A 19,469-nucleotide genomic window follows, 5' to 3' on the forward strand; every position below is an offset into this window, starting at 1 on the left:
CTCGAAACAAAGTACGAATTTAGGATTAATCACTGTTAGCGCCCGATATGTTTGTGGCGGGCGCTAATGGGTAAAACAAAATTTCGAAACCACGCCTGTGTGGCAAAGTTTAAAACGACATAAAATTACCCAAAAATAACGTAAAGTTTACGTGGCATTGAAACGACATTGTTCTGTCCATGACTTGTCCACTGCATAGTCATTTTTTGCCATCAATTTTAATTTTTATAAATATATAGCTGTCCCGAGCTTTTTCTTCGTTTCTTAATATTTCTGAATTTCAATAAACAGCTTTTGTCTACAATTTCCACGAACATGAATCAATGGCGATTGTTGTTATTTATTTTACATGAAAACAATGGAAAACCACGGAAATCGAGTGCTCAATTTTACTGACAAAGATATGACGTCATGTATGACGTAATTTCGAAACGATGGATGTGACGTCATAATTAAAACAATAACAACAAGCGCCCATACAACAATACATATGTTCATACATAGAGTCGGTGATGTGACGTTGAGCAAATTCATGTCGATTAAGAAGGAGAGAAATTATCGGTTTTTATTCAAAGTTCTGGATCCAGAACTCGGTATTGTGAAGGAAGAGGTAGCTCTTGTGACGTCATTAGGCTGTCGTATTATTACGTCACACAGGTGTTTCACGATGATGACGTTCCAGAGTGGGAGAGAAAATTGTGACGTGGGTTGAGGAGGTCTTGCGGGTGTGATGACGTGGCACATACGTCATAGTTTAACAAGTTTTTGTCTTCCGAACTTGGAACTGAACTGTTTTTACCACGTCACAACGTATTTAAAGTCAAAATAGTTGATGACGTCAATACGACGTCATCACTGTGCGATTGGTGCAATTGTGTATAAAGTGCACTTATCGTTGTTGCCATAGTTCTTCAATAAAAAACGTTTTAAATATAGAATGATGACGTCACAGGTCGTTTAGTTCGTCGTCAGTCTTTTTAAAGCAGGAATTAATATGTCGTCCTGAAATGGTGAAATATTTTAACTTTATATTGCTATGTAATATGTATGTTATTGATGTCAGGTAACTTAAGTGTGAAAGAGATTTTCTGGTTTCATAGTAATAGTTTGTTTTATAGTACTTTATAAAATTGGGAAGATTACCGGCGTATTCGCCACCAAAATGTATATAGAGAGAATTCCGTAGAATATAAAGGAATATGAATATGAATTGCAAATACCTTCACATTGATACATATATTGTATTAAATAAGTCACAAATTGATACATTGTATTCTAAACTTACCGCTGTAGCGTCTCCAGCGTCGTTGAAATAACCTTCTTGAGCTACGTTGTCGTAGTAAGTATACGGTGATAATGTTAACCCTTCCTCCTCTGCCCCGTACCCAAAGTCTGGTTCCAAAACAGGGTCCGGCTCTACGTATAAAGTATTCCAATTTAACATTGATTTCCACAACTATAAATATTATACTGTGGGGTAAGATGGCCGATTAGGTATTTCCCCAAAACAGTATTGACGTGTGAATGACGTTAATTAGATTTCCCAAAACAGAATATACGATATTGGATTAATAGCCAGACCATGTGGAAATATTTGAAAGCAGTTACAAACATGCAAAGCACTTCCTTTTAAGATAGACACGCAAAATGCACTATAGTAGTGACTGACCAAAAATAGCTGGCAATATAGTGGACTCAACAGAACGAAGGGAAAAATTAACTTTTAATTAATGTATGTAAATACAACTACACACCGCTTTCGCAAAATGTGTTTTCCTGGATTAACAAGGTGGTCCCAAGCTCACAAGCAGCCGACTCCATCCGACATCGGTTCATGTAAATAACACGGTTCGATGCGCACACTGGGGGGCCTTCAAACCCGCATTCGTGTGAGCAATGACATTCACTATATGCATGTCCGCAGCTAAGCAGGCTGTTCTGGCAATCTTCGGTGTCTTCTACAAAACAAATTACATTTCAGTAAAGTTCAATTGTTTAGTACAGATATAAAAGTCCACATTATATAGTATGTTGAAGGGGAATGGGACACTTTTTCATTCTATTTTCTCGTCCCATTTAGTAGTAAACAAAGAACATTTAAAGAATTATAAAACCGTATCTCCACAACTCCATAGACCGTTGTTAATTGTTCAAAACACGATTAGAATATTTGTATACCATGGGCGATTTAGAGTTGAAAGTTTAAGTAGAAGAGTTCGCCTCAAGACTTAATGTTGTGGGTTTTATTTTGCGCAATATTATACTTAACGGTAACTACTAGAAATAATGTGTAGTGATTGCATCCATACTAGCTAAAGGTGGGACATATACGCGCCCAACCAATCATCGAAAATATGTTATACAGTTTAAAGATGGACAAAGGGGCAAACAAGACCAACCGACTGCATCACCACAGCCTTACCTTCGGCCTGCTCATTCATTTCGCAATTCGTGTCGTTTTCAGCGCAAAGGTTGTCCAACGTTTCGCTCAATGAGTACATCACTTGAGACTCGAATGCTGAAGTAAAAAAACATTTGCTTGTTTTAATGCCATTATTAATTAATATGTTACCCATACGTTTAGTGCACCTGACAGTCTGACACTACTAATTGAATCAAACACTACGAAATCAAAGAATACAATTAGTTGGACTTTTTGTTACATGTTTCATAGCACTTAATTAATCCTGACTACTTTATTACGAGAATCATCCAACTTCAGGAACATTAGATCAGGACCCGATTGACAAAATTTATTACAATATTAACTAGCTCATACTCAGCTATAACAAACCAAACGCTGTCATCTTACCAGGTTCATAATAATCGTAGATAACCACAGGTTGGGGCATTACTCTGCCAGTTTCGAACTGCCGAATCGCCACAAACCTCACACATGTTCTGCATGTACTGTGTATTTCGTCGAAGTAAAACAATATTGTTCTGCCAGAGACTTCATATCGCTTCAAGTTGACATCGTTGGTGTCAAGAACCTGAATGAATAAACAAATGTCACTTGTTTATCCTCACGTGGCCGAAAAACGACAGTCGTAATAACCCGGATGTTCTGTTTCATACAACTCGTATACCCGCTACGAGTTACCACGAATGTAACTTTGTTGTTAAATATCAAGTGTTGTTGCAATCTTATGTCTAAAGCAAAATTGGAACACTCCACACTGTACGGTTTTCATCTAACCTGTTGGAGACTTTCCAAGTCTGGAACAAACCCTGTAATAAGTTTGTATTCGAGTACAGCCATGTTAGAAGAACCCTGACGATTCCATCTGACACACGCCTCCATCCTGTAACGTTGGTCGGTGTCTCTACGAGTCACGATCTCGCCTTCAAACAAACGCGTCAGTTAATTAATGTTTCTAATTATTGCTACTTGGTATTGTTGGTGTTTTTCATACTTTGTCTCTTAGTTCTGCTGTTAACACGTCCAGGGGTTATAAGTCTGTTGTGGACTGTGATATCGAAAGCTGGTTCGGAAGTTGGGTTTGGGATGTTGTAAGTTACTCCGATCTATAAAAAAAGGGCGTTAAATAAAAGCGAATAATTGAATGTAAATTATTTATCTTTCTAACTACGACCATCGTTATAATACAGGTGTTCTGTTTTATACACCTCATGCCAGCTTACAAAGTTCTAACTGTATGATAGATTTTTTTTTCTTATATTTTCATTAAAATTTTTGTTGTATGTCTCTCAATTTTGACATCCCATTCGTCACCACTGGGTTGGAGACAATTTCTGGTAAATGTCTTGCCCAAGGACACTTAAACCAAATATTTCAGCGTAATTAACCTTCCAGTGTTCTTTGTCGTATCATTTTTGTCACTTCCTAGTTATATTTTAAATGAGATACTAGGTTTACCTGCAGCAAGGCGCACCCATCTCCAGTAGCTTCAACAAACACAGTGGTCGGTAATGAAGGAATGGTCGCAGTCTGTAGAACTTCACCGTTCTCGTTGTTGAGTTCAAAGTTTCTTAAATAATCCATGTTCAATGAGGCTAACCTCACGAAGAGGTCAACACCACCCACAAACGCATGGATCGCGTATTCCGATAGGGATTGTAGCGCCACGCAAGTGTCCTGGGATGCGGTATATAACACAAATTAAGTTTAGTTTTTAAAGAGCATAACGCAAACATAAATTTTATTTATTTTTTCCAATATAGTAGCGAAAGTCAAATTAAGTAGAGCAACCAAGAAACGGTAATTATAGGGGCAAAACGAAAGTCGTTAAAAACGCGCTACCGATAAAAAAACTGGTAAGAGCCAAAAAATGTGGCTTCTAAACCAACCAAACAACATATATTAACTGGTTAAATAAAAGTATTGAGTTGACTATAAATAAAACAATTACTATCTAACTGGAAGAAACGAGTTTGTAAATACACGACCCATATAAACATTAAGTCTAAGCTGTTCTCACCTGGGTAGATGAAAATCCACCCATGGCGTTCCTCTTCTTTGATAACCACTTCACAATTGGTAGAGCGGCGGTGACGTTTTGTAGTTTGGTGTAAGTGAGTAGAGCGTATGCTGTCATCTCCACTTCAGCAGAAACAACTACGAATGTTTAAATATTGTATTGTAATGTATGAGAAATATGAATGCCGTAATAATATAACTCATATTTACGACATAATATCCGATACTTCCTAATTAATTTTTAAAAACTAACAACCCTATTTTAGAGTCGTTAGGATAAGGTTACAAAATTCTGTAAATATTCTTTGTTTACTATCAAATGGGACGATAAATAAGAATGAAAACATGAACCCCAGCACCCTGTACTACAACAACCGAATATAATGTTAAAATAAACGATCAATTACCTGTTTGTTTCATTGAATCTGCAAACCCAAACAATTGTTCTTCGTCGTATTCCTCGTCCCCTAACGTCCAATGCATCAGCCCATTCTCGTTTACAGCCATCCGTGACAATCGTCTCTGACTCCTAACTGCATAAACACTTTCCAACAATGACAAAGCATAAGCGGTAAGAGACGCGGTGTATGAATCGGTGTCATCGTAAACTTTAGTTTCCAGATATTCTCTCGCCCTTGTGGCTGCTAGAACTTCGTCCTAAAACACGATGATGTTTATTTAACCACAAAACCCGTAAAGTTACGTAGGTGGTAACTTGTAAGCTGGCTCGAGATGTATGAAACAGAACACCCGTTTTATAACAACTGTCGTTGCCCCGCCAAGCCAGAATAAATAAGTTATACATGGTAACTTGTAAGCGGGCACGGGGTGTATGAAACAGAACACCCGTGTTATAATAACTGCTGTCATTGCCATGACATACGGAGATAAATAAGTTACATTCTTCGTCAACTAATACGTGACAACGATTTTTAAATTCCATTTTCACTTTATATGCATAGTGTTTTATTCATTCATATAAACTCAAGGCCCATTCATACAGCAGTTTATAGCAACACTCCAACTTTACGTTAGAAAATACGTAACCTCACGACTCTAAAAAGAACGTTGTTAATTGTCCCGCTAAAAACGCTCTCACATTACCTCTAATTCTAACCCAGCTTCCACCAGAGAAATGCTGACATAAGCAGTTAGAGCGACATCGCTGTCCACCCCTGATTGAATATCCTTGTTCCATATCTTCCCCACAGCCGGGAACGAACCATTCCTGTCCTGCCATGAAATAATCCATTCTTTGGCTTCGTGTAATTCGTTCGGGTCAATGTAAATAAATTCTCGGGCTTGTGCGAACGACTTCAACACGAATGATGTAAGCCTGTAAATAACATAACGTATAGTATTGTGGGGCAAGATAGAACAAGTTTTCATTTCTATTTATCGTCCCCTTTGGTAGTAAACAAAAAATATTATTAGAATTGTGCAAGTATGTACCCATGACACTAAAATTGTCGTTAATTATTGAAAACATGATTTGGAAATACGGAATATTATGCGTTCACAATATCCATCTCATCCCAAGTATAAAAAATTGAAACAAATTTAGATGTAATTAAAGGAATTGTTTCAGAAAATACTGTATGTATGTTAAAGTTTTGAAAAGTTTATTACTAAAATACTATTTAATATAAAGATAATTTCTTACCACATGCTACCAGAAGCATCTCGGTTTCCGAATGCACTGTAAGACCCATCGTTCCTCTTGTATGTTAACTGTCTTTGATAACCTACGAGAATACGGTAACATAGCAAGTTATTCATATTGTATGTAGCATTCGCACTCAGAAAGCAATTTATATTGTATGTAAAGGTCTTACATAGCAGTTTTTGTGGAGCATATTTGATATAGCAGGTCTTATTTGGCAGGTGCAATATAATAGTTTCACTAGCATAACAGGTTTGAGTGTGTAATTTCACTTACCAGTTTGTAGAAAGTGAAGCGCTTGCATCTTAATATCACTTGTTAGTTGCTTCGTTTGTTTCAAATATTTCAACACGTAAATATTTGGGGCGAAATTGGCCAAGTTTTGTTCCCCGCATCCGTAAGGAAGTCGTAGAAGGTTGTTTAGGTTGTTGAGAGTTGGCCCCATGACGTCACCTTTAATTACGTCATGTGCAACATTTATTATTGACAGATTTAAAACTACATTTGATAGTATAGTGCCTAAAACTTCACATTTAAATAAATGAGTTCGTTGAAACAACCCAAAGATACCAACGTCATATTTAAAGTGGAACTTGAATTAAATCAGTATGGTGACTAATGACTTATTTTAGTAATTGATTTGTGCTTTAATTTATCTTTTTGGTATAATACATTTAGTAGGGTTGGGGAAGATGGGACACCTTCTTATTCTATTTTCTCGTCTAATTTGGTAGTAAACAAGGAACATTCAAAGAATTATAAAACCTTGTCTTCGCGACTTTCATAGACCGTTGTTAATTGTTTAAAACACAATCAGGATATTTGGATATTATGTGGTAAATGTGTCCCGTCTTACCCCACACTACTATATAATCACTGTTGCATATAAAGTGTCCCATATTACCGCACAGAACTATATTCATGTCAAGAACCTGAAACGCTACGTCTTTTATCACCCACCTATCATGGACGCCACTGCTCGTTCTGAACCAGGGACGGTGTGTGTTGGAATGTTCAGTTGGATGATCTCGTTGAACGAACCACCAGAACCTGAAAGCAAGGTGAAAATAATTATTAAGAAAACATGCCCACACAAAGTTACATACGTGGTAAACCATAAGTAGGCACGAGGTGTATGAAACAGAACACCCGTGTTATAACGACTGTCGTTGCCCCGTCATGCGAGGATAAATATGTTACATACGTGGTAACTTGTAAGCAGGCACGGGGTGTATAAAACAGAACAACCGTGTTATAACGACTGTCGTTGCCCCGTCATGCGAGGATAAATAAGTTACATACGTGGTAACTTGTAAGCAGGCACGATATTTATTTAACAGAACACCTGTGTTATGGGGTGTGGTAAATTTGTACAAGAGCATTGTTAATTGATAAAAATACAGAGATACCGGATTAGGTGCTAACGGTATCCATCTTACCCCACAGTAACATAAGGATGTCGTTGCCACGCTAGGTTAGATCAAGTTACATTTATGTAAGCATAGAATACCCACAATACCACACACGAATGCGCATAAACTTACTTTCTTTCTTCCACAAACGAAACTCTCCTTTCGCCCCATGGCTTGTAGCGAACCCGACATACGATATACTTGCGCCTTGGCTTGGCTCTCTCCACTGCATGAACCTGGAAGTTGATGTTTGTTCTATTCCTGTCCCCACTTGTATATTCCCACCAACCCAAGTCACCCAGAACGATCTGTACTCCTCCCCGGACAAGATCTGGTCAGTAGCAGCCGTCACAAGGTGCTGGGAGTTCCTGGATATCCACGATTGTGTGTTGTCAGACCCACCAAGCACGATCTCGTACGAATCACTGGAAGTGCTCTCATCACTTGATAAAGTAATGTGGACGTTGTTGGAAGCTGTGGGAGTTGGTAAATATGATCATGTATGTATGGTACTGTGCGGTTAGATGGACACTTTTAGCACTTAATACAAAAATATCCCGATCATGTTTTTAACAATTAATAACGGTCTATAGGAGTCGTGAGGAAACGTTTTTAAATTTCTTTGAGTGTACTCTGTTTACTATTAAAGGCGTCGAGAAAATAGAATAAACAGGTGTCCCATCTCCCCCCACCATACTATACACATAGATGATATTAACATATTCATACACCAAACATACCAACCTTTTGTGAGAAAGTTAAAGTTCGTCATGTTAACTGGGAGTCTAACGAACTGGAAAGTGTAAGAAGAAGGCGTGGAGATGTTGATTCTCTCGTTTGGACAGAAGTAGATGCTGTGTGTGTATTCTCGCTTTATACCTTCGGCCTGTTATGAACAATGCATGTAACTTATTTATTTTGGCGAATTGGGAAAACGACAGTCGTTATAACACGGGTGTTCTGTTTCATACACCTCGTGCCCGCTTACAAGTTACCACGTATGTAACTTATTTATCCTCGCATGGCAGGCAATGACAGTAGTTTTAACACGGATGTTCTGTTTCATACACCTCGTGCCTGCTTACAAGTTACCACGTATGTAACTTTGTGGGTGGTGGTGTTACTGTATGGTAACAATTAAGCCAACCTATTATAGTAATCACTATGTTGGAGCAATAAACGTTAAGTGTCACAAGAACACATATGCGCCCACATTGGTAGCAGGTTATGTCAGACCCGAAACATCAGGGCTAGACATGGGCGCGCTAACCACTGTGACGCGGCGTGGTTATTTGTACACCACGAGGTGCATGTCAGATTATAAACACAAAGGTTAAACGCCTTACCTCAACTAACACTTGTCGAGTGATGAGATCTCTCGCGGCGACCCTGGCTTGTCCTTCCCCATCTGTACAACAAGATGACACGCCCACTATCGCATCTGCGCTCGCTGTAACATCACATACAAAATGTTGAAGATTTTTCAATTTTTTTATTTCTTTTCTTAGTCAAATTTAAATAACAAGTTTTTGGGCAGCTGAGTTGATTGTCTCTGTAAAATTTAAGTTTTTTTTCTATTTATAAATAATTTTTTTCTTACCCGTTATGTTTTTGTTTCCTAAGTAATTAAACTGGAGAATGACGTTGGTTGTTTGGGAGGATTGAGCTTGTACACATAATCTTCGCATCATGCGGTTGCTGTTCAGTGTACGGAACGAAACACCGGGTGGAATCAACACTGTTAGGTTCACCTGGGCAACAATAGACTTGTAAACGATTGCGGTAAATAAACAATTTAACTGAGATAAATTCACAACTGATACTTTTGCACTAGAAATAGTAATAAATGGATTATAGTCGTATGTCACTGCAAGGAATCAAGTTTTACAAACTGCATAACAGACGAAAATCAAGTCTAACGAATAGGATTCTGTGAGATATATTTCGACTAAAATGGCATCATCAGTCTTTTATATAGATGGAATCTACCAAACACATAAGTGAAGAACAGAACACCCGTGTTATAACGGCTGTTATTACCCCTGCACGCGAAGATAAATAAGTTACATACGTGGTAAATTGTAAGCTTGCACAAGGTGTATAAACGGAACACTCGTGTTATAACGATTTAACAGCTCTACAAATTTCCATGCGAGGGTAAATAAGTTATATACATTCATTCATTCATTCATTCAAATACAAACCTCTGAGCAGACATTCTGGTAGTTATACACCGTCAGTGGGATTTGAACCTGTTCCCCTCGGATCGCTGAATATGGGATTGTAAAGTCGACAAAAAACTGCTTGAAAGCTCGAATGTTTTGTAGCTTAGATATCCCTATACCAGTGTTGGGGTTGAGGGAGACGGCGTCCGCTTGCCAAGTGGTGATGGAATCAGGGACAGTGAGGGTAAAATTCTCCGAGTTCGAACTGTCAGTACATCAGTATTTAAAAGTCAAATTTAAATGTCAAAATCTACACTACCAGCAGTGACGCAGCCAGATTTTTGGGCAAAATGGGAGTGGTAATGTCACTACATCAATATTTTACCACCAGTCAATCAACACTGTGTCAAATTCGCTATACCAGTAGCTCAGAAAGAAAAAAATAAATATTTCGTTTTTTTATAAATGGGGGTCACGACTGTACAACCCCCCTAGCTGCGCCACCAAGCATTACTAACCTATGCAAACTCACCTGACATTAAAGCATTGCCAAACCCACGTTTCAGGGAAGAATGTTCGGTGCCGCCTCCCCAATCTATCAACACAATTTATCCATAAGTTTCAACCACACAGAGCATTACAAACCACGCACCTGCTCGCTTGCCTAGCTTGACCCTGAGTTCGAATCCCAGCTCCCGTCATGGCTTGACTGCGGATCAGTTGCGGTAACAGAGGAGTGGTTACCTTGTAATCCAGACTGAGTACATCTGTCATTACGACCAACCCCGATTCCAGGAATGCATATTTAGCATCGCGTGCCTGGGAGAAGTCCCACCACATATCGGTGCTTCTACGAGACCGACTCAATCTCCACCACTCGATGTTTTGTTCAAATGGAAGATTGTCAAGATCATACTCGTCAAGTTCAGCGAAAATCTTTGATAAAAAATAAGACATATATATTTTTTATAATTCTGAAAGACCTTCTGACAACAATAGCTTTTTTTATAAACCTTTCACGCTTATAGCGCGGGGTAGAATGGGATACAGTTTTAACAATATACGAAAAAAAATGTTTATCTTTACGACTCCCATAGACCGTTGTTAATTGTTTAAAACACGATCAGGATGCTTGGGTGTTTTTTTTGTGCTAAAGATGTCCCATCTTACCCCACGAAACTATACTACTCACATCTTCAGGCTTGAGCATGTACCCAGGTTTCATAAGGTGAACGCTCTTATCCACCAAAGCGAGGCAAACACAAGATCCGGGGTCGGTAGTTACGCTTACTGTGATGTCACGACCAGGTTTGGTGTCTTCGCTTGAAGCGCGGATTACCACCTGGGTGAAAAATCATTAATTTAGTTTACCGCCTCGAAAACAAACACTTTTCGGTGACTTTTTTAGGGATTTTAACATACATTTTATCAATCTCTTCTTTCACTGGAGCAAAGAACAGACTAATTAAAACAGTAAAGAGAAGGAAAGTAGCAGCAAAATGACATCAGTTAAAACACGCTACGGTTAAAACTGATTCAAGTTTCAAATAAAAGCGTGGCTGCCAAAGCTACAATACAGTATAAATCAACTTATATTGAGTTGCATTTAATTAAAACAAATGAACTGTCATTGGAACAAAAGTGCTAAAGCATAGGTTTACACAAATAACTAATTGAAATAGAATACAATTAGAAATAAAAGTTTGCGTAAAGACACGACCCGTACAATGGGGGGAATTTGTTTTCAATTGACATCCGTTATGACTCATACTACGTTTCTATTACGTCACAGTTACCTCATTATCAAGTTTCGGCTTCACCGGCACGTGGACGCTATCAGCGATCCCTTCCCCGTTCTCTCTGACGTAATAAACCACCATCCGGGACATCGGTGCCATACCGGATGTGACGTCAATGGTAAGGGAAGTACGACAAATATCATTTTCAATAACTGAAAATCGAAAGTCATTTTCAAGTTAAAATGGAAATGAATGAATGTACGTGTCTTCACGTGGTGGAGTAATGACAATTACAACACGGGTGTTCTGTTTCATACACCTCGTGCCCGCTTACAAGTTACCACGTATGTAACTTTGTGGGTGATATTAAAAATACGATTAGGAAATATGGGATGTTATACGCTGACGGTACAACCGTCTTACCACACGGTATAACACAATTAATTTCATATTTCAACTAAAATTAGAATTGTAATTGTAACAAACACAAAAAACATCAAACATATAAACAAATAATAAATGATCACCAGTTAAAATTATTCATTTTAAGTTTCAAATTGAAACTTAAGAATGTGACTGCAAAAAAGCAAAAGCAATAAATACATGAAATAGGGATATATAAATAAACAAAGAATAAATGATTACCTTCTTCATGGTGTATTGGGATTGGTTGAGGTCGATCATTAAACCTCGCTATGGACGGTGGGGATCTCCTTCTTCGTGAAGGAACGATCGCGCTGTTTCGCTCGCTCACTATTTTATGCCCGGTTTGAATGATATTACCACGAGATAAGATCTCATAGAACAAAGTAAAGTTGCATGGACAGGTTGAGGTGACAGACATCTTCGCCCTCTCGCCAACCTGGTAGTAAATAAGCGAATATTATCCTTGAGTTTAGCATTGTACAAGTTCGTGATTCTACCATGTAATAACTTGTAAGCAAGCACGAGGTGTATGAAACAGAACACCCGTGTTATAACGACTGTAGTTTCCCCGCCATGCGAGAAAAAAAAGTTACATACGTGGTAACTTTTAAGCGGGCACGAGGTGTATGAAACAGAACACCCGTGTTATAACGACTGTAGTTTCCCCGCCATGCGAGAAAAATAAGTTACATACGTGGTAACGTTTAAGCGGGCACGAGGTGTATGAAACAGAACACCCGTGTTATAACGACTGTAGTTTCCCCGCCATGCGAGAAAAATAAGTTACATACGTGGTAACTTTTAAGCGGGCACGAGGTGTATGAAACAGAACACCCGTGTTATAACGACTGTAGTTTCCCCGCCATGCGAAAAAAATAAGTTACATACGTGGTAACTTGTAAGCGTGCACAAGGTGTATGAAACATAACATCCGGGTTATAACGACTGTCATTATTTTGCAAGTATTCAGCTTTGTAAAAGTTTTGTTTAAAAACAGTTCTGCCGTTGTTAGTCCATCGTCGGGGCTCACTGGTTACTGGTTTAAGACTGAATTAATCAACAACATAGTCACCATGTGCTAACGGTATCCATCTTACCCCACCCTTATATACGTTGTCCTGTTAAACCCTGGGAACTTTGTTTAAATGCATTCCATCAACGTCTGAAAGTTATCTCATTCAGCAGAACTCACCGTTAAATCAGAGTTTGGAGGTTTTACAAGAATGTGACAATTGCTGGGCGAGTTCCAACCGTAGATGTTTTTGAATATTGAGCGATATCTTGCACCAGTCGAATCACCAACTACGCGAGCCTGGGAATATAGACTTGGTTGACTTGTGCGGTTACCGTGTGTTGGGGGGAGGGGTTTAAATTGAGATGAAGAAGTAAGAATTTTGGTATACAGTAACTGATACTACATTAAATAAAACAATTAAGAGAATGGAAATAAGCAGCAAAACAGTAAAAGTGTGAGATATAGTTGGGTGGGGGAATATGGGACAACTTTCATTTTATATTATCGTCCCATTTGGTAGTAAACAAAGAATATTCAAAGAATTATAAAACCGTATCTTCACGACTCCCATGGACCGTTGATAATTGTAAAACACGATCGGGATATTAGGATATTTTGTGATAAAGGTGTACCGTGTTCTCCCACCCTATTGTATAAACGATATATAACATGACCCCCACCTCAATCCATACTAACTTGCTTGACCTCGGCAAACCAGGGATGGTGAAAGACACAACTCCATCGGTATGTGACGTGATCTCTTGGTGGAAAAAGTTTTCCGTGTTAACAGACACTGAGATACGAACAGTAACGCCGATAGCGTTGCTCCCGTCCAAGTTTGTGGCTTTAATCTAGAAGTGTATTGGTATTTAATTAAAGGTCATGTCTCGTTTAATTCAAATGTCACTGCTGTTAATGCGGCGATGAATGACGTATAATAGATTATTAATTACATTCGTATATTCAAATGTATTTAAAGCGTTTGACGTCGCTTTTAGTGTTCGCATGTAGTTTATACCGAACTATTTACGTTTGGCAAGTTATCGAATGTTCAATTACATAAATGTCAGAGTGAGGTTTAATTCGCATAAGTTAATGGATGAATGATTAAATATAACTTGCTTTATCCTCGCATGGTGGGCGACGAATGAAACTTGTTTATCCTAGTGTGGCCGGGCAACGACAGTCGTTATAACACGGGTGTTCTGTTTCATACACGCCGTGCCTGCTTACGATTTACCACATAAATTTTTAAGTTGTTATTTTTTAAATTTACTTAAAAAGGGCACACTGAATTTTGAACCGCATAAGTTAAAAAATGTAACTTATTAATCTCATTTAACTCTGTGGGTTAATTGCGTCCTTTACCTTCCCGTTAAATGGCAACCCTGGTTTGAAATGTTCCCTCGTATCCTTGGTGAACTGGATGGTAACCTTCCGTCGAGACACCGGTGTGGTGTCATCATACGCGGTAATGGTTGTCCCATCCAATGATGTGACTTTTGCCGTTATTGCCAAGGCCCCATGAAAACCAGGCTCCACACTTCGAGGCATCAGATCGTTCCAACAAACCTCCAGCCCTGCCTCTCCATTTATCTAAATTTAGAAATGAAGTTTTGAGATTTAAAAATTCCTGCTGTTTTGGGAAGATGAACAGAAGCTTATTTTGTGGCTTATTTTTTGACCGCGCCCTGAAAATTAAGATTTGTTTGACACTTTGGGTGTACCTTGATATTCTATTCACAAGTTTGTTTCGTTTACAAACAAAGTTGACAAATGAACTGCGAGAGCTAATGGGAAATTCATGGGAAAATATTGTTTCGGTTATCTAATCATTTGAATATAAGGTAGTTTGGGGTAAGACCCCCTTTATCATCCATTTGCTATTAAACCAAGAATATTTACAAAATAATATAACAGTATCCTGAAAGATAATATTTTTATATTTAATCTCTTTATGTACTACCAAATGGGACGAAAAAACAGAATGAAAAGGTGTCCCACCTTCCCCCACCTTACCACATGATGCGGTTTAAGACTTTATTATATTATGTCAATCATTTACTTACATGAAGATCCCGGATGACCGAATCTCCTCGTTCCATGTGAGCACCGTTAAAAGCACCGACCGCAAACACCGTCATATTCAACGTAAGGTTCCCAACCACAGGTTTCCCGAACACATACTTCGCAACCACCGATACTTGCTCACAGTTGGACCATAAAAATGGAGGCGGAATAATCGCGACCTCGAATTTTGGCAGAACTGCAAACACGGTGGTTTGGTAAAACAAAATGCTCTTCCGTTTCTTTGAAATCCGACCCCTGCCACTACAGTTGGCATTCAAGCGCGACTCCACAGCATCGTGGGAGCGCTTTAAGTGCCCGGCTGTATCTATCCGCCGCAAATCCGTTGCATTACGTATACACGACATTTGTGTTATTTTAACCGCCTTGGGACAGTTGGTATTACCCCATTATTTTATTCTATATGAGTGAGGTCATGTACCGTTGCACGCCATGGGACCTGAGATTAAGACCCGAATTTCCCCATTACCCCAACATTGTATATGCACATTCTATTCTATATGGGTGAGATCCTACAGTGAGGCACGCCATGGGACCTGAGATTAAGACCAGAGTTTACCAATTACCCCAACATTGTATATGCACATTCTATTCTATATGGGTGAGGTCCTACAGTGAGGCACGCCATGGGACCTGGGATTTAGGCCAGAGTTGCCCATTACCCCAACATTGTATATGCACATTCTATTCTATATGGGTGAGATCCTACAGTGAGGCACGCCATGGGATCTGGGATTCAGACCCAAATTTTCTCATTGCCCCAACATTGTACATGCACATTCTATTCTATATGGGTGAGGTTTTTACGCGTGAGACCAGGGACTAAAGTCAAGTCGGCCATTTTTCAAAACATTAATTAACTTACCTTGTTTTCAAAGTATATCTTACAAACAATGTTCATTTTATAACTTTATACGATATTTATTTACCAAAACTTAGGTAAACTTACCGTATTTTTGAATTTCGAACGTTGTGTTGTAAGATTGTTGTTGCATTTCAACGAAAATCGTCCAAGTTCCCAGAAGTGGTTGGTCGGATAACGGGAAGGAAAAGTTAACGATTCCTAAAAACAATGTTATGTAAGTGTTTAATTAGATTTTCTGGTAAAAAAAATCCATAAAACCAGCATTTTGTTTGCTATACGGAGAAACATAAAATTTGTGTTTTTTGCCAGAAGTTTTTATTTTCTTATATGTAGGATGGGGGAAGATGGGACACTTTTTCATTCTATTTTCTCGTCTCCATTGGGCTATAAACAAAGAACATTCAAAGAAGACTCCTACATGGACCGTTGTTAATTGTTTGAAACACGATCAGAATATTTGGATATTATGTGCTAAAGGTGTCCCGTCTTCCCCATCCTCCCAAATCACCTTAAACTCCCAAGGAACGAATCACAAACAATAACAACACTTACCACAACAAGCCGGTCTCAAGTCCTTCCATTGCATCATACGGACGTCATTAGGCGCCTATAACCGAAACATAATTAAAGATAAACCGAACAGAACTATTATGGGTTGGTTAAACTTTTAGCCCTGCATTAAAATGAAAAACCCAAAAATATAATAACCCCAAAAGTTATACAGGTGGTAACTCGTAAGCGGGCACGAGGTGTATAAAACAAAACACCCGTGTTACAACGACTGTTGTTTTCCCGCCACACAAGGATAAATGAGTTTTATTCATTCAATATAACGTCATAGTTCCTATTATTCGCATACAGAACCTTCGTTTCCAAAAATCTGATATCAGAAAACGCTTACCACGACGTACGCCGTCACCTGCAAAACATAAACGCGTGTTATGACGTCACAAACCTCAACAATGGGTAGTTCTGTAAGAATCGCGAATTCTCTTTACTTACATTTTCTCCAACTGGTTTCAAGTCCCGGTCGACGGTAAATACGTTCACTCGTACTGTAACATACAATGGGCTTAAAGTTGTCGAATATGAATGAACTAATTAAATAAACCACAAGCCAACCGCTGAAAGGCAAACGGGTCTCAGTAGCGAATTATGATTGACGTAAAATAACTTGAAACACAACCAGAGGAGAATATACTTCTCTGTGTACGAGACAAGCATACGCGAAAACAGTGGTCGACTGTGGCTGTGTTTCTCGTAAATTATTTCTGTACTTTAGTTACAATGCTAAACTGTTGTGGTGGTTGGTGTTTTCGGAATACAGTAACTCGTTATTTTACAATTCAGACTTTCTTTGGCTGTTTGTTACAACAGTTATAATTACAGCAATGATTCATTTTAAAGCACAGTAAGTCCACACACGCACAATTACTTCTCAACAACGAATTAATCAGCGTGAGGCGCACAAACGTTAAATGCAAGCTGCCGGCCAAAGGCAGGCAAAGTGTGAAGACGTTATAGACTAAAACAACACGGATGATACACTACAAATAACGGGCGCAAAACAAGGTAAAAGGGGACCTGGTAGAACATTGCATGCTGTCATTTTCAAATACAGTCGGTTTTTAATATGTCTTAAAGAAAACTAAATGTTTTTAAACATAATTTGCTGCTATTTTTCATGATAACAGTGAGATAAGAACACCCCGTTACAACGCCGCAAAAAGTAAAGTATCGGGGTAAGTTTTGTAAACTGTTAAAACACGATTGGTAAATACGGGATATTATGTGCTAACGCCATCCTGCCCCACAGTACTGTATATACCATTACTTAAGGTGGCTGTACACAGTATCCGGGATTTGTCCGTTTTGTCTGTTTTGTCCGGATTTCGCTGCCGCATGCGGAATTGGACACGGGTTTGCATACGACTTCGCATGCGAATTCGCACGGGGATACTGTGTACATCAGCCACCTTTAAGCGCCGTAGTGAAACATGTATAGGTTACTTACCTGTTTGTGATGGTTTGTACACCGGTTTATCAGTTTGTACGAATGCAGAAGTGCCCTTGTTCACCACTGTCACCGGGGTAGAGTTGTAAAAGTTAAAACCACTCGTCAGATGACAATTACCGCATATTTTTAAGCTGGCCTTGCCTTCGTTACCCGTGGGAACCTTAATAATAACTAACATTTAAACCGACAGTTAGCCGACTCTGGCTTAAATCTCAGGTCCCATGGCGTGCCACACTACGGGACTTCACCCACATATAGTACCGTGGGGTAAAATGAGACAGCTTTGGCATAGAATATCCAGATATTGGGATCGTGTTTTTAACAATTAACAACGGTCCGTGGGAGTTTCGTGGATACGGTTTTATAATTCTTTGAATGTTGTTTGTTTACTAACAAATGGGACGGGGCAATAAAATCAAACTGTATCCCATCTTACCCCACAGCAATATATACCAAGTCGTAACACGATGTTCACCTTTAAAATTAAAGTTCCCGATCCCGTGACCTCTTCGGAAACGCTCGTGATCATGTTTTCACGAAGGTCCACCAGTTTCACATTAACTCTCACGGGAGTTTCGTGATTAAATATTTTCACACTCACAGCGTGATCCACCCCGGCTCGAAATACTGCCGGTGACGTAACAATGTAGCCTCTGTGACGTAATTATAAAATTATCAGTTATTTTAGAAAGGGAACTTAATTGCGCTTGCGATACGAATCAAGTATGGACAATACATTGGCAATGCAGGATGCTGGGCACGCGTTGTTGTTATAATTAGAACCAGCGACGCCACTTTAACCCTGTATCACCCTAATTAATGGCGGCAGAATTTAAACGAAAATCAAACCAGCAAAATTATGGAAATTTGTTTACGCAAATTTCGGCACCAAATACGACTTCGATTCAGTGGTATTTCGATGCCGTAGTTGCTACAAATGTGAAGCCCGCGTGGTTGATTGGTTCCGTATTGCCAGTAGTTTTAATTAACAGCGGCAATAAAAGTAAGCAAATATGTTTAACCTTGGCCAGGTATGCGACCTCTAAGTTACTTATTAATATTGGGGCAATAAAAATAAAATTCACTTTTGATTTAAATGTAAACTTTTTGTGATATATATAAATACCGGTTACACAAAATTAACCGTAAATGAAATATAGTGAAATTCATAAAACTTGCAAGTTATATAAAATCACTTTCAATTTATTTAAAAAGATCAAACTTTATATTTAAGATAAAACTTACCTTTGCGTAAAACAACACGCCAAGTTGACGGCGCATAAAATAAGCGCGCATATCGAGAAAGCCCTTTCCATTGCAAAATATAGAGCTGTCATATATTAGATCCTTACGCTGGCTGAATCTTTTGAAAGTGGAGGCCCGACCCCTCGCCTTCCGACCTAGATCGCTTTGTTACGCATCAATTGTCGCATTGTGACGTAAGGTTGCCACCATGAAGCGTTATTTACTTCTTTCCAAAAGTGACACTTGCAGTGAGACGCCTGGGGCGAAACTGCCACAGCGGAACCGACAATAAATAAACCGTTTGATCAATCGAACGTAAGTTCATAATGACGTAATCGCGTGTTGCTTCGATTCGGGATTGTTACGTCACGGCCTTTGTTACGTCACTGAGCC

The 19,469-nt window shown here is 38.9% G+C and overlaps 1 protein-coding gene across 1 annotated transcript; it reads right to left on the reverse strand.

Annotated features, from left to right (window-relative positions):
• Positions 1-320: 320 nt before the first annotated feature.
• On the reverse strand, positions 321-19,344 carry LOC149737392 (C3 and PZP-like alpha-2-macroglobulin domain-containing protein 8). Its single transcript, XM_089874187.1, has 35 exons — positions 19,077-19,344; positions 18,307-18,484; positions 17,829-17,991; positions 16,817-16,869; positions 16,716-16,733; positions 16,367-16,421; positions 15,899-16,012; positions 14,931-15,127; positions 14,230-14,457; positions 13,542-13,712; positions 13,039-13,158; positions 12,066-12,282; positions 11,478-11,632; positions 10,874-11,023; positions 10,334-10,617; positions 10,214-10,276; positions 9,721-9,946; positions 9,117-9,267; positions 8,863-8,966; positions 8,261-8,402; positions 7,649-7,990; positions 7,065-7,154; positions 6,381-6,557; positions 6,105-6,186; positions 5,546-5,777; positions 4,849-5,098; positions 4,443-4,579; positions 3,881-4,099; positions 3,417-3,528; positions 3,200-3,345; positions 2,813-2,993; positions 2,423-2,518; positions 1,755-1,958; positions 1,286-1,416; positions 321-1,002 (listed from the first exon to the last, which is right to left on the reverse strand). The coding sequence occupies exons 1-35, from the start codon at positions 19,166-19,168 to the stop codon at positions 958-960; spliced, it is 5,325 nt and encodes a 1,774-aa protein (XP_089730313.1). The 5' UTR covers positions 19,169-19,344; the 3' UTR covers positions 321-957.
• Positions 19,345-19,469: the final 125 nt, after the last annotated feature.

This window comes from Ciona robusta, chromosome 3, assembly GCF_009617815.1.
Source record: "Ciona robusta chromosome 3, ASM961781v2".
NCBI classification, from domain to species: Eukaryota; Metazoa; Chordata; class Ascidiacea; order Phlebobranchia; family Cionidae; genus Ciona; species Ciona robusta.

Excerpts from the sequence above, each read along its gene's own strand:
- LOC149737392 (XM_089874187.1), bottom strand. The coding sequence starts at position 19,168 with ATGACAGCTCTATATTTTGCAATGGAAAGGGCTTTCTCGATATGCGCG. Across the intron at positions 17,992-18,306 it reads CGGGAACTTTAATTTTAAAG|GTTCCCACGGGTAACGAAGG; the intron begins GTGAACATCGTG and ends GTTATTATTAAG. Across the intron at positions 6,558-7,064 it reads AGCAGTGGCGTCCATGATAG|GTGACGTCATGGGGCCAACT; the intron begins GTGGGTGATAAA and ends ACGTAATTAAAG.